The following is a 25,903-nucleotide window of genomic DNA, read 5'->3' on the forward strand; positions in this document are numbered from 1 at the left end:
TTTTGGTGCGATGTGTTTTTAACATTTGAAAGTCCTATTGTCTATCGCGAGAAAATGGCAAGCGGCAGCGATGTTTTTGTGAGAAAAATCAGCACTGACACTCAGACATCGTATGAGCAAAATTGTGATTTTGCCATAACCGGTATGAAGAAACCGAACACGTGTTTTCACTTAAGCCAGAAAGGTATGCACTGAATGCGACATTTTGTCATTACTAAGTCAGGTCAGTAATATGGAACGAATAGGAGGGGGGGGGGGGAAACTACTCTATTGCCATGTGCGCAGTTTGAAGAACACTTTCTGCAGCTGCTTCTTGAGCACCCTTATTGCCACTGGTCACCTTTGTGAGCCAAGCTGTACTAAGTCAGTGGTTTATTCTCCAAATCCATAACTTCACAGCACAAATACCCTTTTTCATAGTCCAGAGAATGATATACAGTCCACAACTTTTTAGCTTTTAAAAAAATAGCAGCTGGCCCAGACTGAAGTACATGTATCCTTTTCCTGATACATTAGCGGAAGCCAACAGATACTGACTCAGCATCTTGTGTAAAGCTTTACTCCCAGAGAAAATGCAATTTCAGGACTAAGTGCATCCATTAGATGATGGACTGCTTAAGGAGAAACTATTTAAAAAGCCATCGGTATTTGCAATTTCAGTCTACTCCAATAATGAACATTTCTCTTTGAGACTGCGGCTTTTAAAATCTGAAAATGCTAACCAACATCCTGGCCAGTGAGAACTGCTTGTATCTAACTAGATATATATATTATATATAATATATAAAAAACAAATCCACTAAATCAGCTAAGGACTTCAATTATTATCAGTGCTTCAAAGGGAGGTGTGAAGGTAGAGTGTGCTGGAGCCAGGTTATATACCATATACTGAGCACCCATACACCATTGGAGTAGGGCAGCAGTAGATCCCTACACCTCTGAAGGCCCGTTTCATATAAAGGGTTTTTTTTCTGCTGGATTCCTTATGAAGCTAAGAGAAGAAAATGTTCCATTAAAGTTGTTGCCCAGAAATGGCTGCTGTCATGGAGCCTGTGGAAACCCACCCTAGGTCAGGAGAATTCACAGGCAGAGCAGACAAAGAGCCTGTTGTGAACCTGTTAGGCTCCTCACCCTTACCCCTCCAGTCTGCACATGAATTCACCAGTCTATAGGCCCAACTATACTGCTGTGCCAAGGGATGCAGCATGGCCTGCGATATGGTGCTTCACAAAGGCCCCATGTATTGGCACACCGAGTGCCTACAGGTGTGTATCAGGAGCCTATGGTACAGTTCATGAACTTCAATGTATGGTACGCGCTTAGGGTCACATTGGTATTGTGCATTCATGCAATGTGCCATATCTAACATATCTTCTATTCAGTTTACGCACATCTTATTGCACACAAACACCCGCATTATAGCTGTTTGTGGAGATAAATAAGAATTAAATTATATATTTCATTCATTTAAGCTCAGGTGAAAAATAGTAGGCATAACAGTCACAAACACCCCTAACCATTCTTCATGTCCAAAGGTCATGTAATGGGGACAAAACAGCTCACTATTAAAGATTCAAAAAAACAACAAGTCAGAGGGATAATAAAACCTACATAAAAGTACTATTTAGGAAATCCTTTGTATGTTTAAGTCTGTTACAAAAATGGTCAATTCTTACACAAACTATTTTCCATAGAAAGATGAACATCAAGAAATAAGTGCTTGGCAAAGAGCTAAAAATGTTGTACTACTTGCATACATGCTCACTGCACATTTGGAACATCTACAAATGCATAGCTCGGAAAAATGTCTTAAAAAGCACAATATTCACAAGCAAAGTCTGCTGACATCTTCTAAACAGAAGTTGTTTAGAATAATTGCAACAAGAGGAACATATTTGAGGTAGAAAAGATGTGAAGAGATCAGATCTAAGAAGAGAAGCCATGGACTGCCTCGGAAGTAAAGTGCCAGCATGCTAAGAACATGTACCTGCAGACTCTTCTCGGCTAATATTTGGGTGATCTTTGGGTTATTCATATAGCCTTTATCAGCTTTACTAGGAATCACTTACAACTTAGAGTAAATTTGTGCTTAAAGGAGTTGTCCAGGATCAGAGAGAAATGACACCACTCTTGTCCATGGGCTGTGTCTGGTACTGCAACTCATCCCCTTTCAACTAAAATTTAGAACAGGGGCTTTTTTGTAATCCCAGACAACTCCTGTAATTCCTCATCGACATCAGAAGTTCCAAGTGATCCAATAGGCCGATTAAGCAGACATTACTTTCAATAACCAATTAGAACATGGCTCACACGCCAAGCAGAGAGCATGGTACACTTCATTACTAACAGAACCACAAACTGATAAATTGATTACAATATATAAATTAGCAAAATAATCTGCAAATGTACAATATCAACACCGAGAGATTGAAAAACAAACAAAAAAAACAAAACAAAAAAACACAAAAAACCACGAAGCATACAAGTAGGTTTTTGCACTTCATCTTAAAGAGGTAGTGTCCACTATATACAAGAAGTGACATCCCGCGTTGGCTCTTGTAGGTTATTCTACTATCAGAAAAAGGGTTTACAAATATTGTCATCATTACAAAAATATTGGTTTTCTTCAGAGAGTTCATGTTGTGTTTTACTTCAGATCTCCAGTTATAAGAATATGCATAATACTGAAAGACTGGATCTAGGCAGTTTTGGATTCCATAGGCATTTACTATTAAAATATTATATATTTCATTTGTGCATCTGTAAAGTAAAATTGCCCTGTGATTAAAATACATTTCCCATTAAAGACCACATGGTCTGGCTTTCATAGCTAGGATGATGTCAGGACCCAACTAGAATCTCCATGATGTGGTCCAGATCATTCAAATCCGTCCTGCAGACCTGCAAGTTACTGTTTGAGGAATTATTGCACATAGTATACAGCTTGAGAGGTTCTTCCTCCGTAGGCTGCATTCTTGGTGACATTAAGGAGGAAAAGCTAAAATCAGAGTCATACATAGAAGTATCAATGTCATCAAAAATGTCATCTACCGACAAATCCTTTAAGTAACTGGTGGAGCTGGTCAGTTCAAAAGAACCAAATACACATTCTGTTCCTCTTAGATCTTGTTTTTCTCCCTTGTATCCGTTTTCCATGGGTTTTGGTGGTTCATCCGCAGCAGGGCCCGGGGCCAGTGATGGATTAACATCCTCAACAAAATCAAGATCCTTGAGAATTGATGAGATGGCAGAAGACATGTCATCATCTGTAACTTGCATCAGACTGTCCAATGGGTTCTCATTGGGCCAGGAGTCTCTTGCAAAATCAGTGTTAATTCCGAAAGGTAAATTCAGTGACACGTCTAAGGAATCGCTTCCTGTGTACATTAAGTTGCTGGAGGGGAGGTCACTCCCGATAACTCCAGGCAGCTGACTGGCCTCCTGCCTTGTTTCCTCCTGAATTTGACGTACTGTATTGGCTATAAGAACGGATCGATGCAGGTTTGGTTCAACCAACATTTTATAGCTCTGCAGTTTGTTGAGGCACATGTTGAGCACCAGTTGCCTTTGATGACTGTATGGCATGGTTCGGTTGCAATCGTAGGCACAAGAAAAGTCGGTCATGGTCTCTTCACAATCATTCAATTTGCGCTTGAGTCCTCTACCAAGCATGGATCTGGTAAAATAAAACGTGTGTATTATGTTAATCAGCCAATAAATGGATATGACCATCAGCAAAATAATAATGCCATAACATTGCTTACTGCACTCCATCCCACAGTAAAATATAATGCCCTGGTATAACTGGAACACCATTCACGGCAACAAATCAGTCTAATGATTGAAACAAATTGGGGAATCTCAACAACGCTTAAACAATGTACTTTACAGCAGGTGCTCGACAGCTACATAAGGCATTATCCAATGTAACTATACAAGTTCTCCTAGTATATCCGACTTGTCATTACAACTGACTAGACACATTACATTGGATTTACATGCTATAAAGACCTATTCACGCTGTTCAGCAGTGTGCAACGCTGGTTCTGAGCATGCCAGGCTGAGCTCCTGCCATGTCACAGGCACTGCAGCCAAAAACAGAGATCAGCAGTGCGAGTGACATCCCATAAACCAGGTGGGGCTGCAGCCTGTAAACAAACAGACTTGGAGGACCGGACATTGGTTACAGCAGGAATTGGGTGAGTTGAGTATATGATAATTTATGTTAGAGCATGGGGAGCTGGTTGTGCAGAAATTCTACAAATTAGAAAACCTCTTTAAAGGGTTTTCGTCATTAGAAAAAATAATAATACTACTTACCTATTCCTCCCCAGGCAGTCTTCTTACCGCATCTTCTACTCACGAATCTTCTCCTGTCTCCTTCAGTCCCCAGAGTCACCTCACCGCAAGCTGGCCAGATCCTCTTCTTCCTGTTTTGGAGTGTCCATTAGCTGCAGTTTACTTCTTGCAGGGCAGTGAACACTACGAGTGACATAGCATTCACTGCCTAGCAGGGAATGCCAGTATCTCGCCGCTAGCATTTTATAATTAATTAGGAAGAAGAGGATCCGGACAGCTGTAGGTGAAGTGACCTAGGGGACAGCAGATCTGGTATGAAGGCTGCCTTTTTAATGGTCGAACCCCTTTAAAGAATGCTCTCCACCTCTAATATACTGCCACTTTCATGCTTGTGTGTTGTCATTCTGGTGAATTGGAAGGTCTTCAGACTTATTAACATCTGCACAGTGGTCTAAGTTTTCCTGCTTTGTTATGGACGAAACTGAATGGACCCCACTGACTCTAGTGGTGGCCAGTTTCCGTCTATCTTGTATTTTACAGGACTAAACAACATGCTGCTTTATTTCAACTTTTTTTTTCTACGGAATTCAAAGACGAAGGTTCTGGACGGAACTTTTGATGCTGATGTAAGTGAGCCCTTTCAGGTTCCTGAAGGCCATCATACAGGCTGGAACTCAGGTCTCCAAGAACACTAGGGATAGACGCTCCTCCAACTCATCGCTAAATAAACTTGTTTTCCCTAGATATTCTGCAATAAAGGGAATCTCCCTAATGGATTCATACAGTAAGCAAAATCCTATAAGTTAGCGCTTCTGATCAGTGCGTGAGTAACGCCAGTCTGGGGTGCTCGGTCTCCGCCTCGTCCCACCTCCAAGCACAGACTGGGCATAACCGCCTCGTCCGTCTCTCCCGGACAAGACAATAGGACTACATCTCAAGGTGCAATCTACGCCAAGGGCCCCATAATTCCAGGACTTTGTCATGGTTACCTTTGGACCAGCTAGAGAGTTCCTCCAAGTTGCAGGACAAATCCATTCTATCTCTCCATTGAGATATTGAGGGAGGTAGTTTTTGCATCCATAAAGAGGGAATAAGTGCCTTTGCTGCGTCAATTGCCTGTGCCAATAGTTTCTGCTTTAAAGGGTGAAAGCACCTAGATGGTCTCCATAGAAAGATAATCTCCGGGGTCAGTGTAAAATTACGTGCCAGATTCCTAAGATTTCTCTCCACTTCGTGCCAGAAGGGCATCAAGATCTGGCATTCCCACCAAATGTGTAAGAGCCTGTGTCCGTCCCACATCTCCAGCATTTATCGCATGTAGTTAGTTTGTGGTCAGAGAGCCACTGAGGTGTTCTGTACCATCTAACAAGTAGTTTGTAATGGGCCTCCTGTGAGAATGCATTGGGACAGGCCATAGGCCAACTTCAAGATTAATTGGATGTCAGAGGGAGATAAAGTGATATGTAGTTCCTTCTCCCAAGAGGAGAGGAATGCGGGCTTCGAAGTTAGAGAGGGTGAAATAAAGTGCTTCCGAAGGAAAGCTATTTTCCTGTGGTTAGGTCTGTTCTCATCCACTGTTTTCTCAAAAGCAGTGAGAGGTCTTGTGGAAGGATAGGTCTTAAAAAAGTCCCCAATTATTCCTCTTACGTGCGCTAAATGTAAGAATGACATAGGCTGGTTGGGCAGAAGGGAACACACAGCTTCACTCGGGCCCAGGTGGGCCATAGCCTGCAACTCCCTAATGGGTCTGTTCTTGAATTTAGCCCAAATCTTACTGAGGCATGGGTCCGAAGGGGTCCCCATAAGGCTAGGCAGCACGCGCAGGGGAACGATCGGGGAGGGCGTTGGAGCCAACGTCTCCCTTCGTAGATCCCAAGTCTTGCACGGCCCCCGCAGGAGGGGGTTGAATTTCTTATTTCTGTAGAGATTTTTCCTAGGGAACCACAGATCCTCCGCCAGGGAAGCTCCGTAGGTCTCACCGACTAAGTGCTGCAGTAGTGGGTCTCTTGTAGGAGTGGTCAACTCCAGCCAGTAGCTGAGGTGAGATGCCAAGTAGAAATCGTGGATGCAAGGCAGGCCAACCCCTCCTTCTCTTCTCCGTATCATAGGGCTATACGCTAACCTTGGTCTTTTCAATCTCCATATGAAATTAGTGAATAATAAGCGAAGGGTATGGAAGAAAATGGGGGGGGGGGGGGGGGGGGAGATAGATTGGAAGGGTTCGGATCTGCTACAGGATTATTGGGAATATATAATATTTTAGTATGTTTTTCCTTCCGAACCATGAGATATATGGGTGGTCGTAGCTCTGTAAGAGGGTCTTTTTTTTTAGTAATAGGCGGAGGAAAATTGAAGAGATACAAATCCCCAGTTTTTTTTGTGAGTTTTATCCCAAGGAAGTCAATTGCAGAATTGGACCAGGAGAATGGAGAACCAGTCATCAAGTTTTTACAGCGTATAGTAGGGATAGAGACATTTAACACCGTCGATTTGTTAAAGTTAATTTTAAAATTAGACAGGGTCCCAAACTGTTCCAAGCTGTGGGTGAGCTTGGGAAGGCCCTTCTCTGGATTGGTAATAAGGAATATGATGTCATCCGTAAATGCTGCAGTCGACAGTTCATGACTCCCTACTGAGAGGCCTCGTATCTCCTGGTCCAACCTAATACACTGGAGCAGGGATGTCGACAGTTCATGACTCCCTACTGAGAGGCCTCGTATCTCCTGGTCCAACCTAATACACTGGAGCAGGGGTTCCAAGGCTAGAATAAAGAGGGTGGAGGAGAGAGAGGACAGCCCTGGTGCGTGCCATTCTTTATATCGAATGGCGACGATAGGGTATTATTGATTTTCAGTCTGGCGTACGGTTCGGAATATAATGAAAAGATAGCTGTGACAAAGGCAGGAGGAAAGTTGAAGTAGAAGAGAACAGAGTTCATGTATAGCTAATCAACCCTGTCGAAAGCCTTGTCAGTATCTGTGCTTACTAAGGCCAGGGGTAGTCCTTTCGATTGGGCATGGGGTACATTGCGTGGAGGATGCGTGCACAATTGTCTCTTCCCTCTCTGCCTCTTACAAAGCCCGCTTGCTCTCTGTTTATCAAGTTTGGGATGAAAGATTCTATTTGTTTCGTAAAAGTTTGGCCCAGAGTTTTATGTCTAGATTAATTAAAGAGATGGGCCTATAGCTGCCACACATCTCCAGATCTTTATTATCCTTATGGATGAGGGTGATGTGCGCTTCTTGGCTCTGTTTTGGAAGTTCGCCGCCCTGGAGGAGAGAATTGAAGACCTCGGTTAGGCGGGATACTAAAGGGGAGCGGAAGGTTTTATAACAAATGAGTGGAAGGCCATCTGGGCCGGGGCTCTTTCCGGGGGGAGAAGAGTCTAATGTTTTCTCTACCTCTGATTCCGTTACCGGAACCAGTAGTGAGTTTGCCTCCTTCTCGTCTAGCCCGGGTAGTTGTAGGTTTTTTAGGAAGTGGTTGATTTGCTTTCTAGTATTACTAACATCTTCTTGGGGTGCACGTGAACGCAGGTTGTACAACAGAGTAATATTTCTGGAATTCAATAGCTATGTCCGGGGTGGACGAGACTCGCGAACCCGACTGGGATTTAATTGAGTTGATATGGTTCTTAGAGTGGGCCTTCTTAATCAATGCAGACATGCATTTACTGCCGCGGTTCCCCTGAACAAAGACCACGTGTTTAAGGTGGAGGCATTTCTTATTAAATCTCGACTCAAGGCAGAGTTTTAGTTCTTTTCTAAGGGCGGTCAGCTTAGAAAGATTTTCTTTGGAGGTGGAAAGCTTGGTGACATTCTAGTTTGGCAATCTGTTTCAAGCGCTCATCTATATCTTTTTGTTGTATTTTTTTCTTCCTAGAGCCGAGCGCGATCAAAATGCCTCTTATGAAGGCCTTATGCGCCTCCCAGACCAGTGGCGCTGTTTGGTCTTTGCTCATGTTAAGGTTAAACAATTCTTCTAGGAGTTTGGAGAGGGAGGCCTTGTCCACCGCAGAGTCTAGGAGTGAAGCGTTAAGTCGCCATCTCCATTCCCGATGGACGTTACATAGTGGTAGGAGGTCTACGTGTAGTGGAGCGTGATCCGAAATGGTAGTGGCAGCAATGTTTGAGCTGGATAAGGAGGGTAGGAGGGTATAAGAAATGAAAATGTAGTATAGCCTTTGAAATGATGTATGGACCTGGGAGAAGTATGTGTAATCTTTTACTGTAGGGGAGAGTTGGTGCCATGCATCCACCATTTCCAACTTCGATAAGCTGCAAATAAGTTTCCTCAGTTTAGTCTGAGAGACTCCCTCCCCCCTCTCTTCCTCCCCCCAACCTGTATGTCTTGTCTGCGAGTCACCCCAACCATGTTTAACAAGTTCACTGTTAAGCTTATTAGCAGGACTGCTCGGCTTCGACCTGACATGTTGAACTAGTAGTCCCTTTTCATCTGACCGAGTTTTGTATTGCTTTAATGTATTACATGTCTGTCATATATTAGAAATTATCAATAAAAACGGATGCAAAAAAAAAAAAAAGGGAATCTCCCTGACAAGCTGCATCTGGAGGCTATTGTCAGCAGTTGAGTCATGAAGGCTTTGTCCCATCTGCTTGCACTTTGCTCAGGAGTATGTCACAGACTCATCAGGCAATATTAAAGGAGATGTCCCGCGCCGAAACGGGTTTTTTTTTTTTTAAACCCCCCCCCCGTTCGGCGCGAGACAACCCCGATGCAGGGGTTAAAAAAACCACCCGCACAGCGCTTACCTGAATCCCGGCGGTCCGGTGACTTCAATACTTACCGCTGAAGATGGCCGCCGGGATCCTCTATCTTCGTGGACCGCAGCTCTTCTGTGCGGTCCACTGCCGATTCCAGCCTCCTGATTGGCTGGAATCGGCACGTGACGGGGCGGAGCTACACGGAGCCCCATAGAGAACAGCAGAAGACCCGGACTGCGCAAGCGCGGCTAATTTGGCCATGGGAGGCCAAAAATTAGTCGGCACCATGGAGACCAGGACGCTAGCAACGGAGCAGGTAAGTAAAAAACTTTTTATAACTTCTGTATGGCTCATAATTAATGCACAATGTATATTACAAAGTGCATTATTATGGCCATACAGAAGTGTATAGCCCCACTTGCTGCCTCGGGACATCTCCTTTAATACTCAGTGACCATCTAATGCAGTCTAAGGAGCGGGCGTCTGTCTCTGGATTCCGCAGCAATAACCTTCCATAGCATGCAATGCAAAAAAGATTCTTCATTGCACACGAGTGCAAACAGATGGAAAAAAAAAACAAAAAAAAACAAACTGAACTGCGCATCTATTAGTTTGAAGGGATCTAAAACACTTGATAGATTTAAGCCAGAAAACTTGAATTTTCAGTGGTAAATCTGCACCATTCTGTTATTGTCAGCAGCTGCAGTGTGGAGGGTCCATGCAACTTAGGCCCCCTGTTCACAGCAGTTTATTCCGCCGGCGAATCACACCGGCCGACGCTTCACATAGCATTGCTATGGAAAGCGCCGGCACCTGTCCACGAGCGGAGAATCATTGCGATTCTCTGCTCGCGGCGGGCAATTCGCAGCATGCTGGAGCACTGGATGGGCTATTGATATACATTATATTTAAAATTAACATGCTGTGGAATTAAATCCCGCACCACATGGCAATTTCCACAGCGAGTGGATGAGATTTTCAAATTCTCATCACCTTTGCTGCTACTCTAAATTCCACAGCAAATCCATCCTGTGTAGTAATAGTGATCCGCCACAGTGGTGGCCCCGGCAGTAATAGCGTCCCCCACAGTAACAACCCCACATTAGCCCCAGTAGTAATATTAACCTCCTTAAAAACAAACCCCAGTAGTAATAAAAAACCCACAGTAGCCCCAATAAGAATATTCACCCCCCCCCCCCCCCCCAGTAATATTAACCCCACAGTAGTTAGCCCCAGTAATATTTCTAAGGGTTCCTACACTGGGGTTAATATTAACCCCAGTGTAGGTAGCCACAGTAATATTAACCCCCCCAACCCATATACTTACCTCCTCCTTGCAGTCAGCACCGCTCTTCCTCTGCTCAGTGCTGACAGCAGAGCGTGCAGCGGGACCAGCGTCGCTGTATGATTACCGACAGGAAGCTGCGGCACCCCGTCGATGCCCATTTGTTCTTAAAAGTTTGGGGTTTTTCTTTGTTTTGTTTTTTTAATACAAAAGAGGGGTAAGTGGCAAAAAGGTTTTTTTGTAACGCAAATTGGGACTTGAACCAGAAAAACTCTGATCGCCACGATACAGTATTGCAGTACTTTTGTACTATAGTACATTATTGTTCACAAGCCATGGCGGGCCTGGACACCAGTATGTGGTATCCGGTTGCCATGGCAAGCCATCAGCTCTCCACGATTACATGGTGGAGGGCCGATGACTTCACAGAGGGAGCACGCTGCCTTTGGGAACCCTTTACATACAGCGATCAATCTACATCGAACAGCGGGATCCTGGCTATCAGTCACACCCGGCTCCAAATGTGGGATGCTGCAAGCTCACTTCTGAGCCGCCTACATCCACAGGACATGAGTTTATGCCCTGTTGTGTTAACTACCACCATGCCAGGACAAATTTACTTCCTGTGGCATTAATGGGGTTAAAGCAACCCTCCAAGCCTTATGAAACAAACATGGCCCAAGACACTACATGCGGATCTGACTGGCCAGCACTGGTATATCAGGCAGTCGGAGAAGTTAGTGTGGCCATCTTTGTTTCTCCAGCGAAATTCCCTTTAATGAAGCCTTAAAGCAAACCTGTAGTTTTCTGACAAAATTCCGTTCCGAGGCAGTAGAGGGGAAGAAATATTACCTGTTCATGATCTTCCGAGCAATCCTTCCGTTCCACCGGTTCGGTATTAGTGTAGTATGTCTCCACCAGAAGTATGAGTTGGCCGGGATCACCTACAGGTAATGCCCAGGACACACCCCAAGCTGGCAATAGCTCCCAATTGGCAGAGACATACTGAGCAGTATTAGTGTAGTGCTACTGACCCCCCCCCAAAAGTAAGACCCACCTTGAAATTAAGCCCTACCCAGGTTTTCTGGAGAGGCTTGAAATATAAGGCCTCCCCAAAAAATAAGCCCTGGCTAAAGTACATGAAAAAAAAAAATTTAAAAATCATCAATACTCACCTCGCCCACGGTGTCCGAGTCCCTTGCGATGATCCCCGGCAGTACGGTAAGCTGCAGTGTCCTCTGCGCTGAGAAATCCTCTTCTTTCTGGTGACGGGGCTTTGAATACCACGCCTCCAGCAAAGCGAGCGCTGTGATTGGATCAAGCGCCAGTCAGAGCCGGCGTCCGATCATTTACAGGCATTCAGTGAATGACATCATTAAATGGCTGTGATTGGCTCATCGAGTGCCGGCTGTGATTGGCTGGCGCTCGATCCAATCACAGCGCTCGCTTTGCTGGAGGCAGGGTATTCAAAGCCCCGTCACTAGAAAAAAAAAAGGGGGATAACTCAGTGCAGAGGACACTGCAGACTTTCGCATCACCGCTGGAGACCAGCAGCATGAGGCACCGGGACACCGCAGACCAGGTGAGTATAAGCCCCCTCCTTCTGAAAATAAGACACTGTGCCTCCTTTGGGGCAAAAAAGCATTACCGACATTACAGCTAGGAAGCTCCTTCCAGACAGTCCTCCCGAGCGATGCTGGACCAGACCATGGGGCTGACACTCAGCTCCTCAGCATTAGTACAGCCAGGAGGCTCCCACTGGACACTCGTCCCGAGCAACTGCTGCCGGACTGTAGGGCTGACACTCCGGCACCGGTCGAGATGCGGAGGACTGACACTGAGCTGCGGCATTACTGCAGCCGCCAGGAAGCCCTCTCCGGACACTCCTTCCAACTGGTGCCAGACTGGAGGGCTGACATTCTGGAACCGCTTGTGATAAGAAGGAGGGCTGGGAGCCACTACTAGTACTGAGCTGTACTAGTGTAGTATGTCTCCACCAATCGGGAGCTTTTGCTGGCTTGGGGCGTGACCTGTAGGTGAGCCCGGCCTACCCATACTTTGGGTGGAGGCATACTGCACTAACGGTTCCATGGGGCTGATTTCTGATAGCCAAGACAACTGATGCCAATTTCTAACTGCACTATGCATTGATCTGTGATTGGCCAATGCTGATCACATGAACAGCACCAGCCAAACCCAGAGCAGGTATAGCACACTGATAGTCCTAACACTACCGATGGACTACAATAGCCACTTACAAACAGCTTTATACTAGAACTACAGCATACAAACATCTGAAATATTAGTGCAAGTCCCACATGAGCAAAAAGTTGGACTTTTTGTGCTTCGCTTACCACTTTTGTAATAAAAAAAACAAAAGTGTGTGGCCTGGCAGGAAGGGGCACGACCCAACACTTATGTCCAATTTATGTCAGAAAAGTGGCATAAATCATACCGGAAAGCTACGCCAGCTTCTACCTGAGTTGCAAGTAGAACTTGACGTGATGTGCGGCACCAACCTCAGTAAGTGTCCCTTGTCCCCCAGGGTGGCATTAGGTAGTTTAACGATGGTGACAGCCATCTGGCTGCCGCCACCCCCCCACCAAAAAAAACAAACAAAAAAAAAACAAAAACGCAGCACCCATAAGCGGCAATACAGGGAATATACCCACCATCCTTTCCGTGACACCGCTTTAAGGGGCACGACCTTAGCGAGCGCTCGGTTAGTCTCATTACTATGCAGGACGACCCCTTTAAGGCGCCTACTGAGGAGGTCCCAAATACACAGAAGTGTCACCTCACCTGTTCCTCGCCCCACAGACGGTCTCCATAGTGTCACCTGAGGTAATACCTGCCCTCACTCCCCCCCCCCCATCAGCCGCACGACCACCACTTACCTCACACACGGCACCCGGGGACACTTTCTCCTCGCGCTCCCCGTCGGCAGCTCCGCAGCTGCCCTCCCTCTCCGCCCGCTGTCACCTTAATCATGAGGAGAGCAGCGGCTCCGGTCACATCCTCTCCCCACCACCCCCCGCCCCGAGGTCCCCACAAGTGTGCGCATCCGAGGCAGGCGCCGCCGCCAGCAGCACCAGGCATAGAAAGTGCGTGAAGGATACCCAGCTGATTGACGGGCCTTGTCAGGTGCGTCGCCTCTGATTGGACGACAGCGGCCCGGGCAGCACAGCAACCATTTTCTGATTGGTCAGAGGGGAGGAGACACAGTGATAGGCAGCTCGCGTAGCTTAGGCGACCAATGAGCGCTCAGGGCGGGTAAACTGACGTCATAGAGACGTCAGAGCCGTCCTATATAAACGCAGACGGCGCCGAATCACCGCTCGTCTGGTAAACGGGCGAAACCCGGCGCAAAGCAGGCGCTCTTACATCAGTGTTGTGGGAGAAAATAAAAATTATATATGTTTATATCACAAATACACATATAAATACAGTCTGAGAGAAAAAAGTAAAACAATCACAGCATGACCTATTCTGACCCAATCCACGAACGTGTGGCGCAATGCAAGTGGCACCCCAGAATGTTCGGCCCGTGTCGTATACAGCTGTGTGAAGGTAGCCTGAGGGCTTCTTTATACCACCATATTTGCACGTGTTGTTGCACATGTAAAATACACGCGCCATAAACACAATAGAACGCTTTGACTTCAATGGGTTTATTCTCATGGGCGCATATTGCTCGTCTGAGAAAGAAAAATAGGACCTGCTCTGTATTCCTGCCCCATAGACGTCTATGGGAGGTGCTGAAACATGTAAGGTGAAGCTTGAAACACTGCGCAAAACATGGGGAGAGGACATCTGGACCTCATTAGGCTAATTAGCCTTTGAATCCACGGAAAGGTTGTGTCACGTGCGTATATAAACCGGGCCTGCGTGCGCAAAAAGGACAGTAATATGCGCAGACATGCGCAAATCAACCTCCAAAACTTCGTTGAGGCGCAGTAATGTTACGCTGCGGTGAGTGTTTTTATGGTCGTGTGAATAACCTCTCAGGCTCCATTTCTATCTGCATTTACGGCTTTCATTTTCCTCTTCCTTCACAGGAACAGAAAAGCTGAATCCCTACTGGAAACATATCTGCAAGCATGATAATCGGCAAGAAACTCTGCCCAATGTCGCGCTCGCCAACGTGCCTTTTTACGCCGATGTGAGGCGTTTTTCTGGCAAAACCGCCTCCCATCACTTCTGTGAAGTAGCGATCCTTCGGCGTAGATTTCAGACGTGTGAGGTGTTTACCTGTCCCATGGAAAACAATGGGCGATGCATTCCAAGGAACACGAAAAGAGGACATGCCACGATTTTTCCCCGCAACGCAATGCGGGAAAAAACAAGATCGCTCAAGTATATGACCCCATTCAAAAGAATGGGGTCTATATTCGCCCAAGACCTGCGAATCTCGCAACACACAAGTCTTACGCAAGTTTCTTGGCCGTGTGAAACTGACCTCGTAGCTATAATGGGGTCCTTCCGGCTTCTGTCACATTGTCCACCATTTTTCTAGGCAAAACGCTGCAGCCTATTGCACTATTTTGTTGAGAGGAGCTTCCAACACAGATGTCAGCACAGCCTACGGCTATGAGTACACAGCAAATGAGAATCGCATTTTGCACTACATAGCAAATAGCTTCCTATGTGGATTTTCGGACATGGCTGCAAGCTGTGGGTAGCCCTTAGGCTCTGTTAACATAGAGTTGCCACCCAGTCCGTAATTTGTCCAGGGGGCTAGTATTATTATTTTTTACCCGGCAGTGTTTTTTTTTTTTTTTACCCCTTCCCGCTATATAACATACATTTACGTCATGCAGCATCGGGGTATGTATGAAGAGAGATTGCGGCATGACCTCTCTTCGTACAGTGCGGGTGTCAGCTGTTTATTGCGGACAATAGGTGGAATTGGGCGCGCGGCTGATCGTGGCTATTAACCCTTTAAACGTTGGTGTCAATTCGGAGTTTAAACCCCCAGATCGCAGGGAGCCGTACAGGTGTCATGGCAGCCAGGGTCCTTCTGATAGGCTCAAGGGCTGCCTTAGCAGACTGCCTATGAAGCCGTCCCCATGGGGACAGCTTGATAGACTTGCCTGTCAAATTGCAGTATGATGTAATGCTATAGCATTACATCATACTGCAGGAGCAATCAAAGCATCGCTAGTTTTGGTTGCCCAGGGGGGGCTAAAAAAAGCAAAAAGCAAAAATAAGTTCAATAAAGTTTTATTAATTGTAAAAAAAAATAATAAAAGTTTAAAGCACCCCCCTTTTGCCATATTAACCCCTTAGTGACCAAGCCTGTTTGCGCCTTAATGACCAGGCCAAATTTTGCAAATCTGACACGTGTCAATTTAGCATGGAAAAACACCAGAAAGGTTTTGCATATCCAAGCGATTCTGACATTGTTTTTTCGCCACATGTTGTACTTCATTTAGGCGGAAAAAAAAGACCGATAGAATTTGTGTTTATTTATTAAAAGCGCCAAAATTGGGAAAATTTTGAAAAAATCGTCATTTTTTCACATTTCCAACTGCAATATCTCAAATATGTGCAAACATAATATAGAAATTTTTGCTAAGATATATATTTCCATCCGTTTACTTTATTTTTGGCACACATTGGAAAAACTTTCGTTTTTTTTTTAACCATTTAGGAGACGTACAAATTTAACATTACTTTTCAGCATTTTGAGGAACACTTTGTTTTCCTACACCAAGCCAAGATTGGAAAGGCTCATAGGAGTCAAAATGATAGATACCCTCACAAATGACCCCATTTTAAAAACTACACCCCTTAACGTATTCACTGAGGGGTGTCATGAGTGTTTTAACCCCACAGTTTTTTTTAGGAGTCAATGCAATTTAGAAGAGAAAAACTAAAATTTCATATTTTTGCAAATATGTCATTTTAAAGACAGGAATTTTTTCTATAGTAGACATAAAAATGAGGATTTGCACCCCAGAATGGATACCCCTGTTTGTCCCGTTCTCAGAAACATACCCATTGTGGCCCTAGTATTACGTCTGTATGCACAATGGGGCCCAAAATGAAAGGAGCAACCGGTGGCTTTCGGAACAGAAATTTTGCTTGAAGGAGATTTAGGCCCTATTGCACACTTGTAGAGCCATTCAGTGACCAAAACGATGGAGAACCTCCACAAGTGACCCAATTTTGAAAAGTAGACCCCTTAATGAATTTATCTAGGGGTACGATGACTTTTTTGACTTCACAGTTTTTGAATGAATCTAAGCCAAGCCGAAGGAAAAAAATAACGCTTTTCATTTTTTTGGCAATTCTGTCTTTTTAAAAGCAGTTTTTTTGCACAGCACATATATGAATAAAGACTTTTACCCCAAAATGGATACCCCTGTTTATCCTGTGCTCAGAAACATACCCATTGTGGCCCTAGTATTACGTCTGTATGCACAATGTGGCCCAAAATGAAAGGAGCAACCGGTGGCTTTCGTAACAGAAATTTTGCTTGAAGGAGATTTAGTCCCCATTGCCCACTTGTAGAGCCATTGAGTGACCAAAACGATGTAGAACCCCCACAAGTGACCCCATTTTGAAAAGTAGACCCCTTAACGAATTTATCTAGGGGTACTATGACTTTTTTGACTTCACGGTTTTTGAATGAATCTAAGCCAAGCAGAGGGAAAAAATTAGGATTTTCATTTTTTTGACAATTGTGTCAATTTAAAAACAGGTTTTTTTGTCCAGAGTACATAGGAATGAAGACGTTCACCCCAAAATGGATACCCCCGTTTGTCCTGTGTTCAGAAACATACCCATTGTGGCCCCAATTTACTTAAAGAAAACATGGCTAGGCCTATAATGAAAGGAGCACCCGTTGGATTTCAGGGTACAACGGAATAAATTCCAGGCCCCATTGCCCACTTGTAGAGCCATTGAGCGGCCAAAACGATAGAGAACCCCCACAAATGACCCCATTTTGAGAACTAGACCCCTTAACAAATTAATCTAGGGGTGTACTGCGTATTTTGACCCCACAGTATTTGAATGAATCTAAGCAAAGCAGAAGGAAAAAATTACGATTTTCATTTTTTGGCAATTTTGTCAATTTAAAAACTGTTTTTTTTGGACAATGTACATAGGAATGAAGACTTTCACCCCAAAATGGATACCCCTGTTTGTCTTGTGTTCAGAAACATACCCATTGTGGCCCTAATCTACTTAAAGATCACATGGCTAGGCCCATAATGGAGGGAATGCCCGCTGGATTTCAGGGCAGAACTGAATAAATTCCAGGCCCCATTGCCCACTTATACGGGAAAAAAATTGACTTCCTAAAAAGAACCCCACCACCACCACCACCCCCGTCACCCCTATTTTTTGGCATTCCCTAAATATTAGATAAAGGTAATAATATAAACTGCGTTTTATGTCCGAAGACAGGGGTAATTACGGAGGCTGGTTGGGTTGGGCACATGGGGCAAGAAAACCGTGTATCCCCCCTCCTCTCATGCTTTTTTGGGGGGGTATTTCGTAACTTCAGCGGCAGGTATGGGGTGTAAAAAGTAGCACTCTGTGAGTCTTTGTAATCTTGCTGCGGTGCGGCGGTCTCACAGAGAAGGCACTCACAAGGTGCTCCTGGAACTGCATGAAGGCGGGCGTTCCCGGGGCTTCTTGTAAATTACGGATTACAGGTAGCGGTCTGAATAACGCCGGGTTCACACAGCCGTATGCAGAATCTGCTTGCGGAGGCCCGCAGCGGATTCCAGCTGTGAGCCCAGCTGTGACCCTGCGTACGGCCGCGTAATGTACTGCGCATAACTGTCTACTCACACAGGCGGTAATGCACAGTACACCGTTGTTTGTTTTTATTTCCCGCGCCATCGCTTAGTGATGACCCGGGTACCCGCAGCCCGTTCACAATGTGTTTGCATATGGGCTGCGGGTATATCCGCTGTCATAGAGCACAATGGGCTCTAGGTCGCGGATATCCGCGGTAAAATATAGCATGCCGTGTTCTGTTTCTGCGAGTGGATTACGTAATTCCGACCCACTAATTGGGGGGAATTGTGTAATCCAATGCATGTGATTGATCCGTGGATTACCGCTGATCAAGCGCATGCAGAACCCGTAATTCCTCTCCGGTCATGTGTGACCGGCCTAATGTTAGATCGCTACTTTATCACGTGACCGGGGACCGCTCAACGAGGCCCCCGGTCACTGCTCCAAGCACTCAGCGACCGTTGGTTGCTGGGAGCAAGGAGATTTAAAATTTCCTGGGCTCCCCGGCTCCTGCGAATGTGTCCGGCATTTTGCCGGCGGGCGCATGCGCAGCAGCCGGAGGGGTCCATGGAGGATAATCGCATCTGGATTCAAATGCGGAAGCCTCCGAGAAGATGTTTCATCTCCCCCCACCGATCGCATCGGTGAGGGTAGATGAAACTGCCACTTTTTAAAGAACTTTTACGTGATCGCCATTATGCATTGGATAATGGCGATCACGTGACCAGTAACCGCATACCGCGGCTCCCCGTGACATCTCCAGGCTCTTGGCTACCTTTGGTAGCCAGGAGCAAGGAGATTTTAAATTTCTTGGGCAATATTTCACTTTTGCGCATGCGTCCGCCATCATGCTGACGGGCGCATGCGGTAAACCTGGGGTAAGGTCCACGGATCAACATCCCACCAGGGAACAAATCCGGGACCTTGGGTACGTAATTTCATCCCCCCTTACGGATATGATCCGTAAGGGGAGATGAAACTTTAGTTTTATAAACTTTTAACTTTTTTTTTACTTTTTAACTTTATATGATCACCGTTATCTGATGGATAATGGTGATCATATGACTGGAAACCACATACAGCGGTCCTCAGTCATATCTACCTGCACTCGGCTATCTGTGACAGCCGGGTGCAGGGAGATTTTGAACTTGCCGGGCTCGCCGGCCTTCTGCGCATGCGTGCCACATCGGCACATTGCAGAAGCCTGCGGGGGGTTCGGAGACTGGCCGGAGGACATGGACGAAGCGGGGTGAGTATTTTCACCTCCCCTCATGGATCCGATTCATGAGGGGAGATGAAACCTTTTTTTTTTTACACTTTTCTTTACTTTTACGCGATCGCCATTATCCATTGTATAATGGCGATTGCGGTACCGGGGACCGCTCACCGCGGTCCCCGCTGACATCTCCTGCCTCCCTGCTACCTACAGGAGCCGGGAGCCAGGAGATTTTAAATTTCCCGCGCCGCGGGGCCTTCTGCGCATGCGGCTGACATAATGCCGCCTGGCGCATGTGCAGAAGGACGGCTACGGGGCCCGGAGCATCGGGAGAGCGGGGAGCAGCGTGCCGGACCTGGGTGAGTAATTTCAGCTGCTCCGATGGATCCGATCCATCAGGGCAGCTGAATATGTAACTTTTTTTCAACTTTTATTTACTTTTTTGCGATCGGCGCTATCCATTGGATAGCGCCGATCGCAATGCCAGGGAGGGGGGTCCGTACAGCCCGGGATGACAGCTCCATTCTGTCAGCTACCTGCGGACACCGACAGCATGGAGCTGTCACGTCCACAGCCCGAGGGGCTTTATTCTCTACAGGACACATGTTTTTACGTCCTTAGAGAATAAAGCCCACTTCGGGAGGACGTAAAAACACTATGGGCTGGTCGTTAAGGGGTTAATAAAAAAAATTAATCATAAAACAAAAATACATATTTGGTATTGCCACGTCCGTAAAAGTCTGATCTGTCAAAGTAGCACATTATTTACCCCACATGAAGAACGTCGTCTGAAGAAAAAAAAAAAAGAACGCCAGAAATGCGCTTTTTCAGTCACCCTGTCTCCCAGAAAAAAATGCAATAAAAAGCGATCAAAAAGTCATACCTATTCCAAAATGGTTCCTAAGTAAACTACAGGATATCCTGCAAAAAAAACAGCCCTCGCAAAACTACATCAACAGAAAAATAAAAAAGTTATTGTGCACAGATGATGTGGGCAGAAAATAATAAAAAATAATTAAATGTCTTTGAAAAAAAATGAAAGTAGTTCCACCCCAAAAAAACTATACAAGCTTAGTATAATAGTAATCATAGAGACCCATAGAATAAAGTTATCATGTCATTTTTGTTGCAGTTTCTGCGCCGTAGAAACAAGATGCAGCAAACGATGGCGGAATGTTGTTGTTGTTTTTCATTTTACTCCACTTAGAATTTTTTTTAAAGTTTTTCAGTATATTATATGGTACATTAAACAGCACCAATGAAAACTACAACTCGTCCCGCAAAAAACAAGAACTCACACAGCAACGTTGATGGATAAATAAAGGAGTTACGATTTATTTAAAGGGGGGAGGAAAAAACGATAATGGAAAAAAAAGGGCCGCGTCATTAAGGGGTTAATGGCCGGTAAAAATAATTGCTTGCTTTAAGCACCTCCGACTAGCCAATGCTTCCGCAAAAAGGGAACCTGTCAAATTCGGAACAACAGCATAAACTAAGTCCTGATGCTGTTCCAGGAGGTGACGTGGAGCCGGGGGATGTCATTTTTAAACTCACGCACTGTCCTGTTCCCATGCTGTTCACCAGTGAAGTCCACACATGGTCTGAAAATCGGACTCTTTTCTTCCAAACAGCAGCATAACGTAGTTTATGATGCTGTTGGGAGGTGACAGTTTCTCTATAACTCAAATTATGTTCCTGACACAGCCGCTGTGTTCAGAGACGACCCTAGACTCCTCATCTCGGCATTTACATTGCAGGAACGCAGGCTTGGTGTCCTGGGTCTGCTCTGAGTACAGTGCTGACATCCGGAATGGAACTTGAGTTACGTTAGAATGCTGGGTGGTATGGTTGCTGTCCTGTCAGAGGTTACTAATTGGGGTCACAATTACTATGGGGTGATTACTGAGAGGTTCAATGGGCGAGCAGTAGGATGGAGAAGTAGGAGTCATGGCTGCAAGAAGTCTTCATGGTGGTCTGGGCCCCAAAATACCCAAGCGGATGTCACCCATCATTGGACATCACTTGTGATCACTGGAGGTAACTGCACTGTAATTACTATCACTGTGTAGAGCTGCCATCTGACTATTATATCGTGACTGCATTATTTATAGTTATGTAGGTATACTACAGCTGAGCTGCTGTATCTAAGCCCATCGTGTTATAAAGGTTGTCTTATACACATACATACAGGAAATCGTCCATTCAATTAATTTTTCGCGCAGTTACCAGTGGGTTTTTTTGCGTGCCTATTCTGTGCAAAAACACCGCCTGTGTGAAAGAGCCCTTAGGCCGTATTCAGATGGCCGAGTGCAAGTTGCACCTGAGATTCTGGGAAGCAACTCGCATTGGACAGCCCAAGAACACTACGTCTGTGTGCTGTCCAACGTACAGGACACTGCCTATTTGCATGTTCTACTCCCATCTGAGAATCGGATCAGAATAGGACACTGCGATTTTTGTAACATATTATCAGTGCAAGAGAAAAGTCACTCGTGAATTAACCCCTTAGTGACCAAGCCTGTTTGCGCCTTAATGACCAGACCAAATTTTGGAAATCTGACATGTGTCACTTTGACATAGCATAACTCCGTAAAGGTTTTGCTTATCCAAGTGATTCTGACATAGTTTTTTCGCCACATGTTGTACTTCATTTAGGTGGTGAAAATAGTCCGATAGAATTTGTGTATATTTATTAAAAGCACCAAAATTGGGAAAATTTTGAAAACATTTTCATTTTTTCACATTTTCAACTGCAATATCTCAAATATGTGCAAACATACTGTACAAATTCTTGATAAGATATATATTTCCATCTGTTTACTTTATTCTGGGTGCACATTAGAAAAAGTTCCGTTTTTTTTTAACCATTTAAGAGACGTGCAAATTTAACATTGATTTTCAGCATTTTGAGGAACACTTTATTTTACGGCACCAAGCCAAGATTACAAAGGCTCATAGGTGTCAGAATGATAGATACCCCCTCAAATGACCCCATTTTATAAACTACACCCCTTAAAGGGGTTGTCCCGCGGCAGCAAGTGGGTCTATACACTTCTGTATGGCCATATTAATGCACTTTGTAATATACATTGTGCATTAATTATGAGCCATACAGAAGTTATAAAAAGTTTTATACTTACCTGCTCCGTTGCTAGCGTCCTCGTTCCCATGGAGCCGACTAATTTTCGCCCTCCGATGGCCAAATTAGCCGCGCTTGCGCAGTCCAGGTCTTCTCCTGTTCTCTATGGGGCTCCGTGTAGCTCCGCCCCATCACGTGCCGATTCCAGCCAATCAGGAGGCTGGAATCGGCAATGGACCGCACAGAAGAGCTGCGGTCCACGGAGGAAGAGGATCCCGGCGGCCATCTTCACCGGTAAGTATAGAAGTCACCGGAGCGCGGGGATTAAGGTAAGCGCTCCGGTAAGCTTTCTTTAGGTCCCTGCATCGGGGTTGTCTCGCGCCGAACGGGGGGGGGGGGGGGGGGGGGGTTGAAAAAAAAAAAACCCGTTTCGGCGCGGGACAACCCCTTTAATGTATTCACTGAGGGGGGTCGTGAGTATTTTTACCCCACAGACTTTTTTCAGGAATTATTGCAATTTAGAGGAGAAAAAATAAAATTTCATGTTTTTGCAAATATGCTATTTAAAAGATGGGATTTTTTTTCTATAATGCACATGAAAATGCGTATTTGCACCCAAAATGGATACCCCCGTTTGTCCTGTGTTCAGAAACATACCCATTGTTGCCCTAATCTGGTGTCCGTATGAACAACAGGGTCCAAACCAAAAATAGCAGACGGTGACTTTCAGAACAGTCATTTTGCTTGAAGGCGATTTCAGCCCCATTGCCCAATTGTAGAGCTCTTGATGGACCAAAACGATATAGAACCCCCACAAATGACCCCATTTTGAAAACTAGACCTCTTAATGAATTTATCCACGGTTTTTGAATGAATCTAAGCAAAGCAGAAGGAAAAAATTATGATTTTCATTTTTTTGGCAATCATGTCACTTTTTAACCCGTTTTTTTTGTACAGCATACATATCAATGAAGACTTGTACCACAAAATGGATACCCCTGTTTGTCCTGTGTTCAGAAACATACCCATTGTGGCCCTAAAATTATGTCCGTATTCACAACGGGGCCAAAACGAAAGGAGCAGCCGGTGGCTTTTAGAACAGACATTTTGCGTGAAGGCGTTTTGGGTCCCATTGCCCACTTGTAGAATCCTTGAGCGGCCAAAACGACAGAGAACCCCACAAATTACCTCATTTTGTAAACTAGACCACTTAACGCATACACCTAGGGGTGTACTGTATATTTTAACCCAACAGTTTTTGAATGAATCTGAGCAAAGCAGATGGAAAAAATTACGATCTTAATTTTTTTGACAATTGTGTCATTTTAAAAACATTTTTTTTTGTATAGCGTACATAAGAATGAAAAAGTTCACCCCAAAATGGATACCCCCGTTTGTCCCGTTTTCAGAGACATACCCATTGTGGCCTTAATATTATGTCTGTATGCACAACGGGACTCAAAAGGAAAGGCGCATCAAACTTCAACTGTGTCTTACATTTAGTAGCCAGGAGCAAGGAGCAAGGAGACATTTTGCTAATGGGCACATGCGCCAAAGTTGGGGAAAGGTCCGTGGATAAAGATCCCGTCGGGGGACATCGCTGGAGGCCTTAGGTAAGTAATTTCACCTCCCCTCACGAATCTGATCTGTGATTGGAGGTGAAATTTTCACTTCTTTTACTTGTACGTGATCGCCGTTTTCCAATTGAATTACGTAACCAGGAACCGCGTTTTGCGGGCACCGGTGAAATCTCCAGGCTCTCGGCTACGTCTGGTAGCCAGGAGCAGGGAGATTTTAAATTACCCTGGCAATCTGTGCCTTTTGCACATGTGTCCACCATCTTGGCGGCGGGCGTGTGCGCAGAAGCCGTGAAGTCCACGGATAAATGCGGTGTCTTAGGTATGTTATTTCATCTCCCCGAGATGAAACTTAAACTTTTTTTAAAACTTTTTAAAAACTTTTTTTTACTTTACATGATTGCTGCTATCCATTGGGTAGCAGCGATCATGTGACCGGGAACCGCATACAGCTACACATGGGAGCCGGGAGCAGAAGAATTTTAAAATTTCCCGGGCCGCGCGCCCGACGTATGACGTCGGGCGCGCATGTGCGGAAGGCGCCGACGGGACCTGGAGGCTGGGACACCGCTGGTCATCGCGGCGAAGGCGGGTGAGTACTTTCCGCTGCCCCGATGGATCCGATCCACCGGGGCAGCTGAATCTTTCACTTTTTAAAAACTTTTTATTAACTTTTATATGATCGCCGGCATTCGGTAAATGCCGGCGATCATGTGACCGGGGGAGGGGACCCGCGGCCCGGAATGGCAGCTCCAGGTTGCCGGCTACCTCCCGGAGCTGGCAGCATGGAGCTGCCACATCCTCAGCTTGCAGGGTCTTAATCCCTGCAGGAAACATATTTCTACGTCCTCAGGGAATAAGGCCCAGCAAGCTAGGACGTAAAAAGTCTATGGGCTGGTCGTTAAGGGGTTAAGTAATTCAAATGAATGAGTTGTTTTCGCATGCGAGTTCTGACTGTCTTGGACAATAATAATAACCATGTGCTTACAGCGTAATGGAGTGACTGCTGCAAACAACATCCTACCAGCAGCCTGATCCCAACGGAACGTCACCAGTGATGTCCCATATATAGGGCTAGGTTTATCTGCTAGAAGTATCCTGCCCATGTTAGGTGCTTATTTTTGAAGAGTGTTTGACCAGTTAGTTTTTATGGGTACGTCAAAAAGATGTTTTAATTAGAGATGAGCGAGCACCCAAATGCTCGGGTCCGCGTTATTCGAGTCGAGCTTTTCGTAAAATTCGAGAGCTCTACTTGAGTAACAAACCCCATTGACTACAATGGGAGACTCAAGCATTTTTGTATGTGGGACGCTGGGTCACGAGCGTTTTTTTTTTTCCTCTCTCGCTCTCTTGGGCAGGGTCGAACACGGCTTTATGCTTGTTCGAGTAACGATCACCATCGAGTATGCTAATACTCGAACAAGCATCAAGCTCGACAGAGTACGTTCGCTCAACTCTAGTTTTAATACTTTTTTTTGTATTGTGTCAATTTGTGTCCCCGGACCCGGCACTGGCTCTCTGTTTTTTTTAAACACAAACAAACTGTCCCCTTTATACTTAGTCCTCACTTCTCATTTCATCCTAGCATCATGGTTAACGATTGCTAGACATTGGAAATTGATGGGGGCCCCATTAATTATCAGAGGTCATAAACTTGGTGAATCAAACATATCACCTGGAAGAACTTTATTCCCACAGATATGTCACTAAGTCCTCCTGGTTGGACTTCTGGGCAGCATGGACAGATTTTATTGTATCAAACCCCTCATACTTGAGGTTTGTGAGCCTGGCGGATGCCATGATAGCCAGAGGCTGCTCGCACTGGGTTTGCCGGACACAGCTACAGAGGGGCTTTCGTGAACCTACCAGAGCCCGCAGGTTATACACATATGGGCCCTCTCTGCCTAGACACGCATGCCTTGACATCTATCATTTAATGTGTATGCTAATTCAAATTGTATACTTAAT

General features: G+C 45.3%; 1 protein-coding gene across 1 annotated transcript; it reads right to left on the reverse strand.

Moving 5' to 3' along the window:
- Positions 1–272: 272 nt before the first annotated feature.
- On the reverse strand, positions 273–13,318 carry LOC136632894 (SERTA domain-containing protein 2-like). Its single transcript, XM_066608164.1, has 2 exons — positions 13,206–13,318; positions 273–3,676 (listed from the first exon to the last, which is right to left on the reverse strand). The coding sequence occupies exon 2, from the start codon at positions 3,670–3,672 to the stop codon at positions 2,842–2,844; it is 831 nt and encodes a 276-aa protein (XP_066464261.1). The 5' UTR covers positions 3,673–3,676; positions 13,206–13,318; the 3' UTR covers positions 273–2,841.
- Between the last annotated feature and the right edge of the window lie 12,585 nt (positions 13,319–25,903).

The sequence above is a fragment of the Eleutherodactylus coqui genome, chromosome 6 (genome assembly GCF_035609145.1).
Source record: "Eleutherodactylus coqui strain aEleCoq1 chromosome 6, aEleCoq1.hap1, whole genome shotgun sequence".
NCBI classification, from domain to species: domain Eukaryota; kingdom Metazoa; phylum Chordata; class Amphibia; order Anura; family Eleutherodactylidae; genus Eleutherodactylus; species Eleutherodactylus coqui.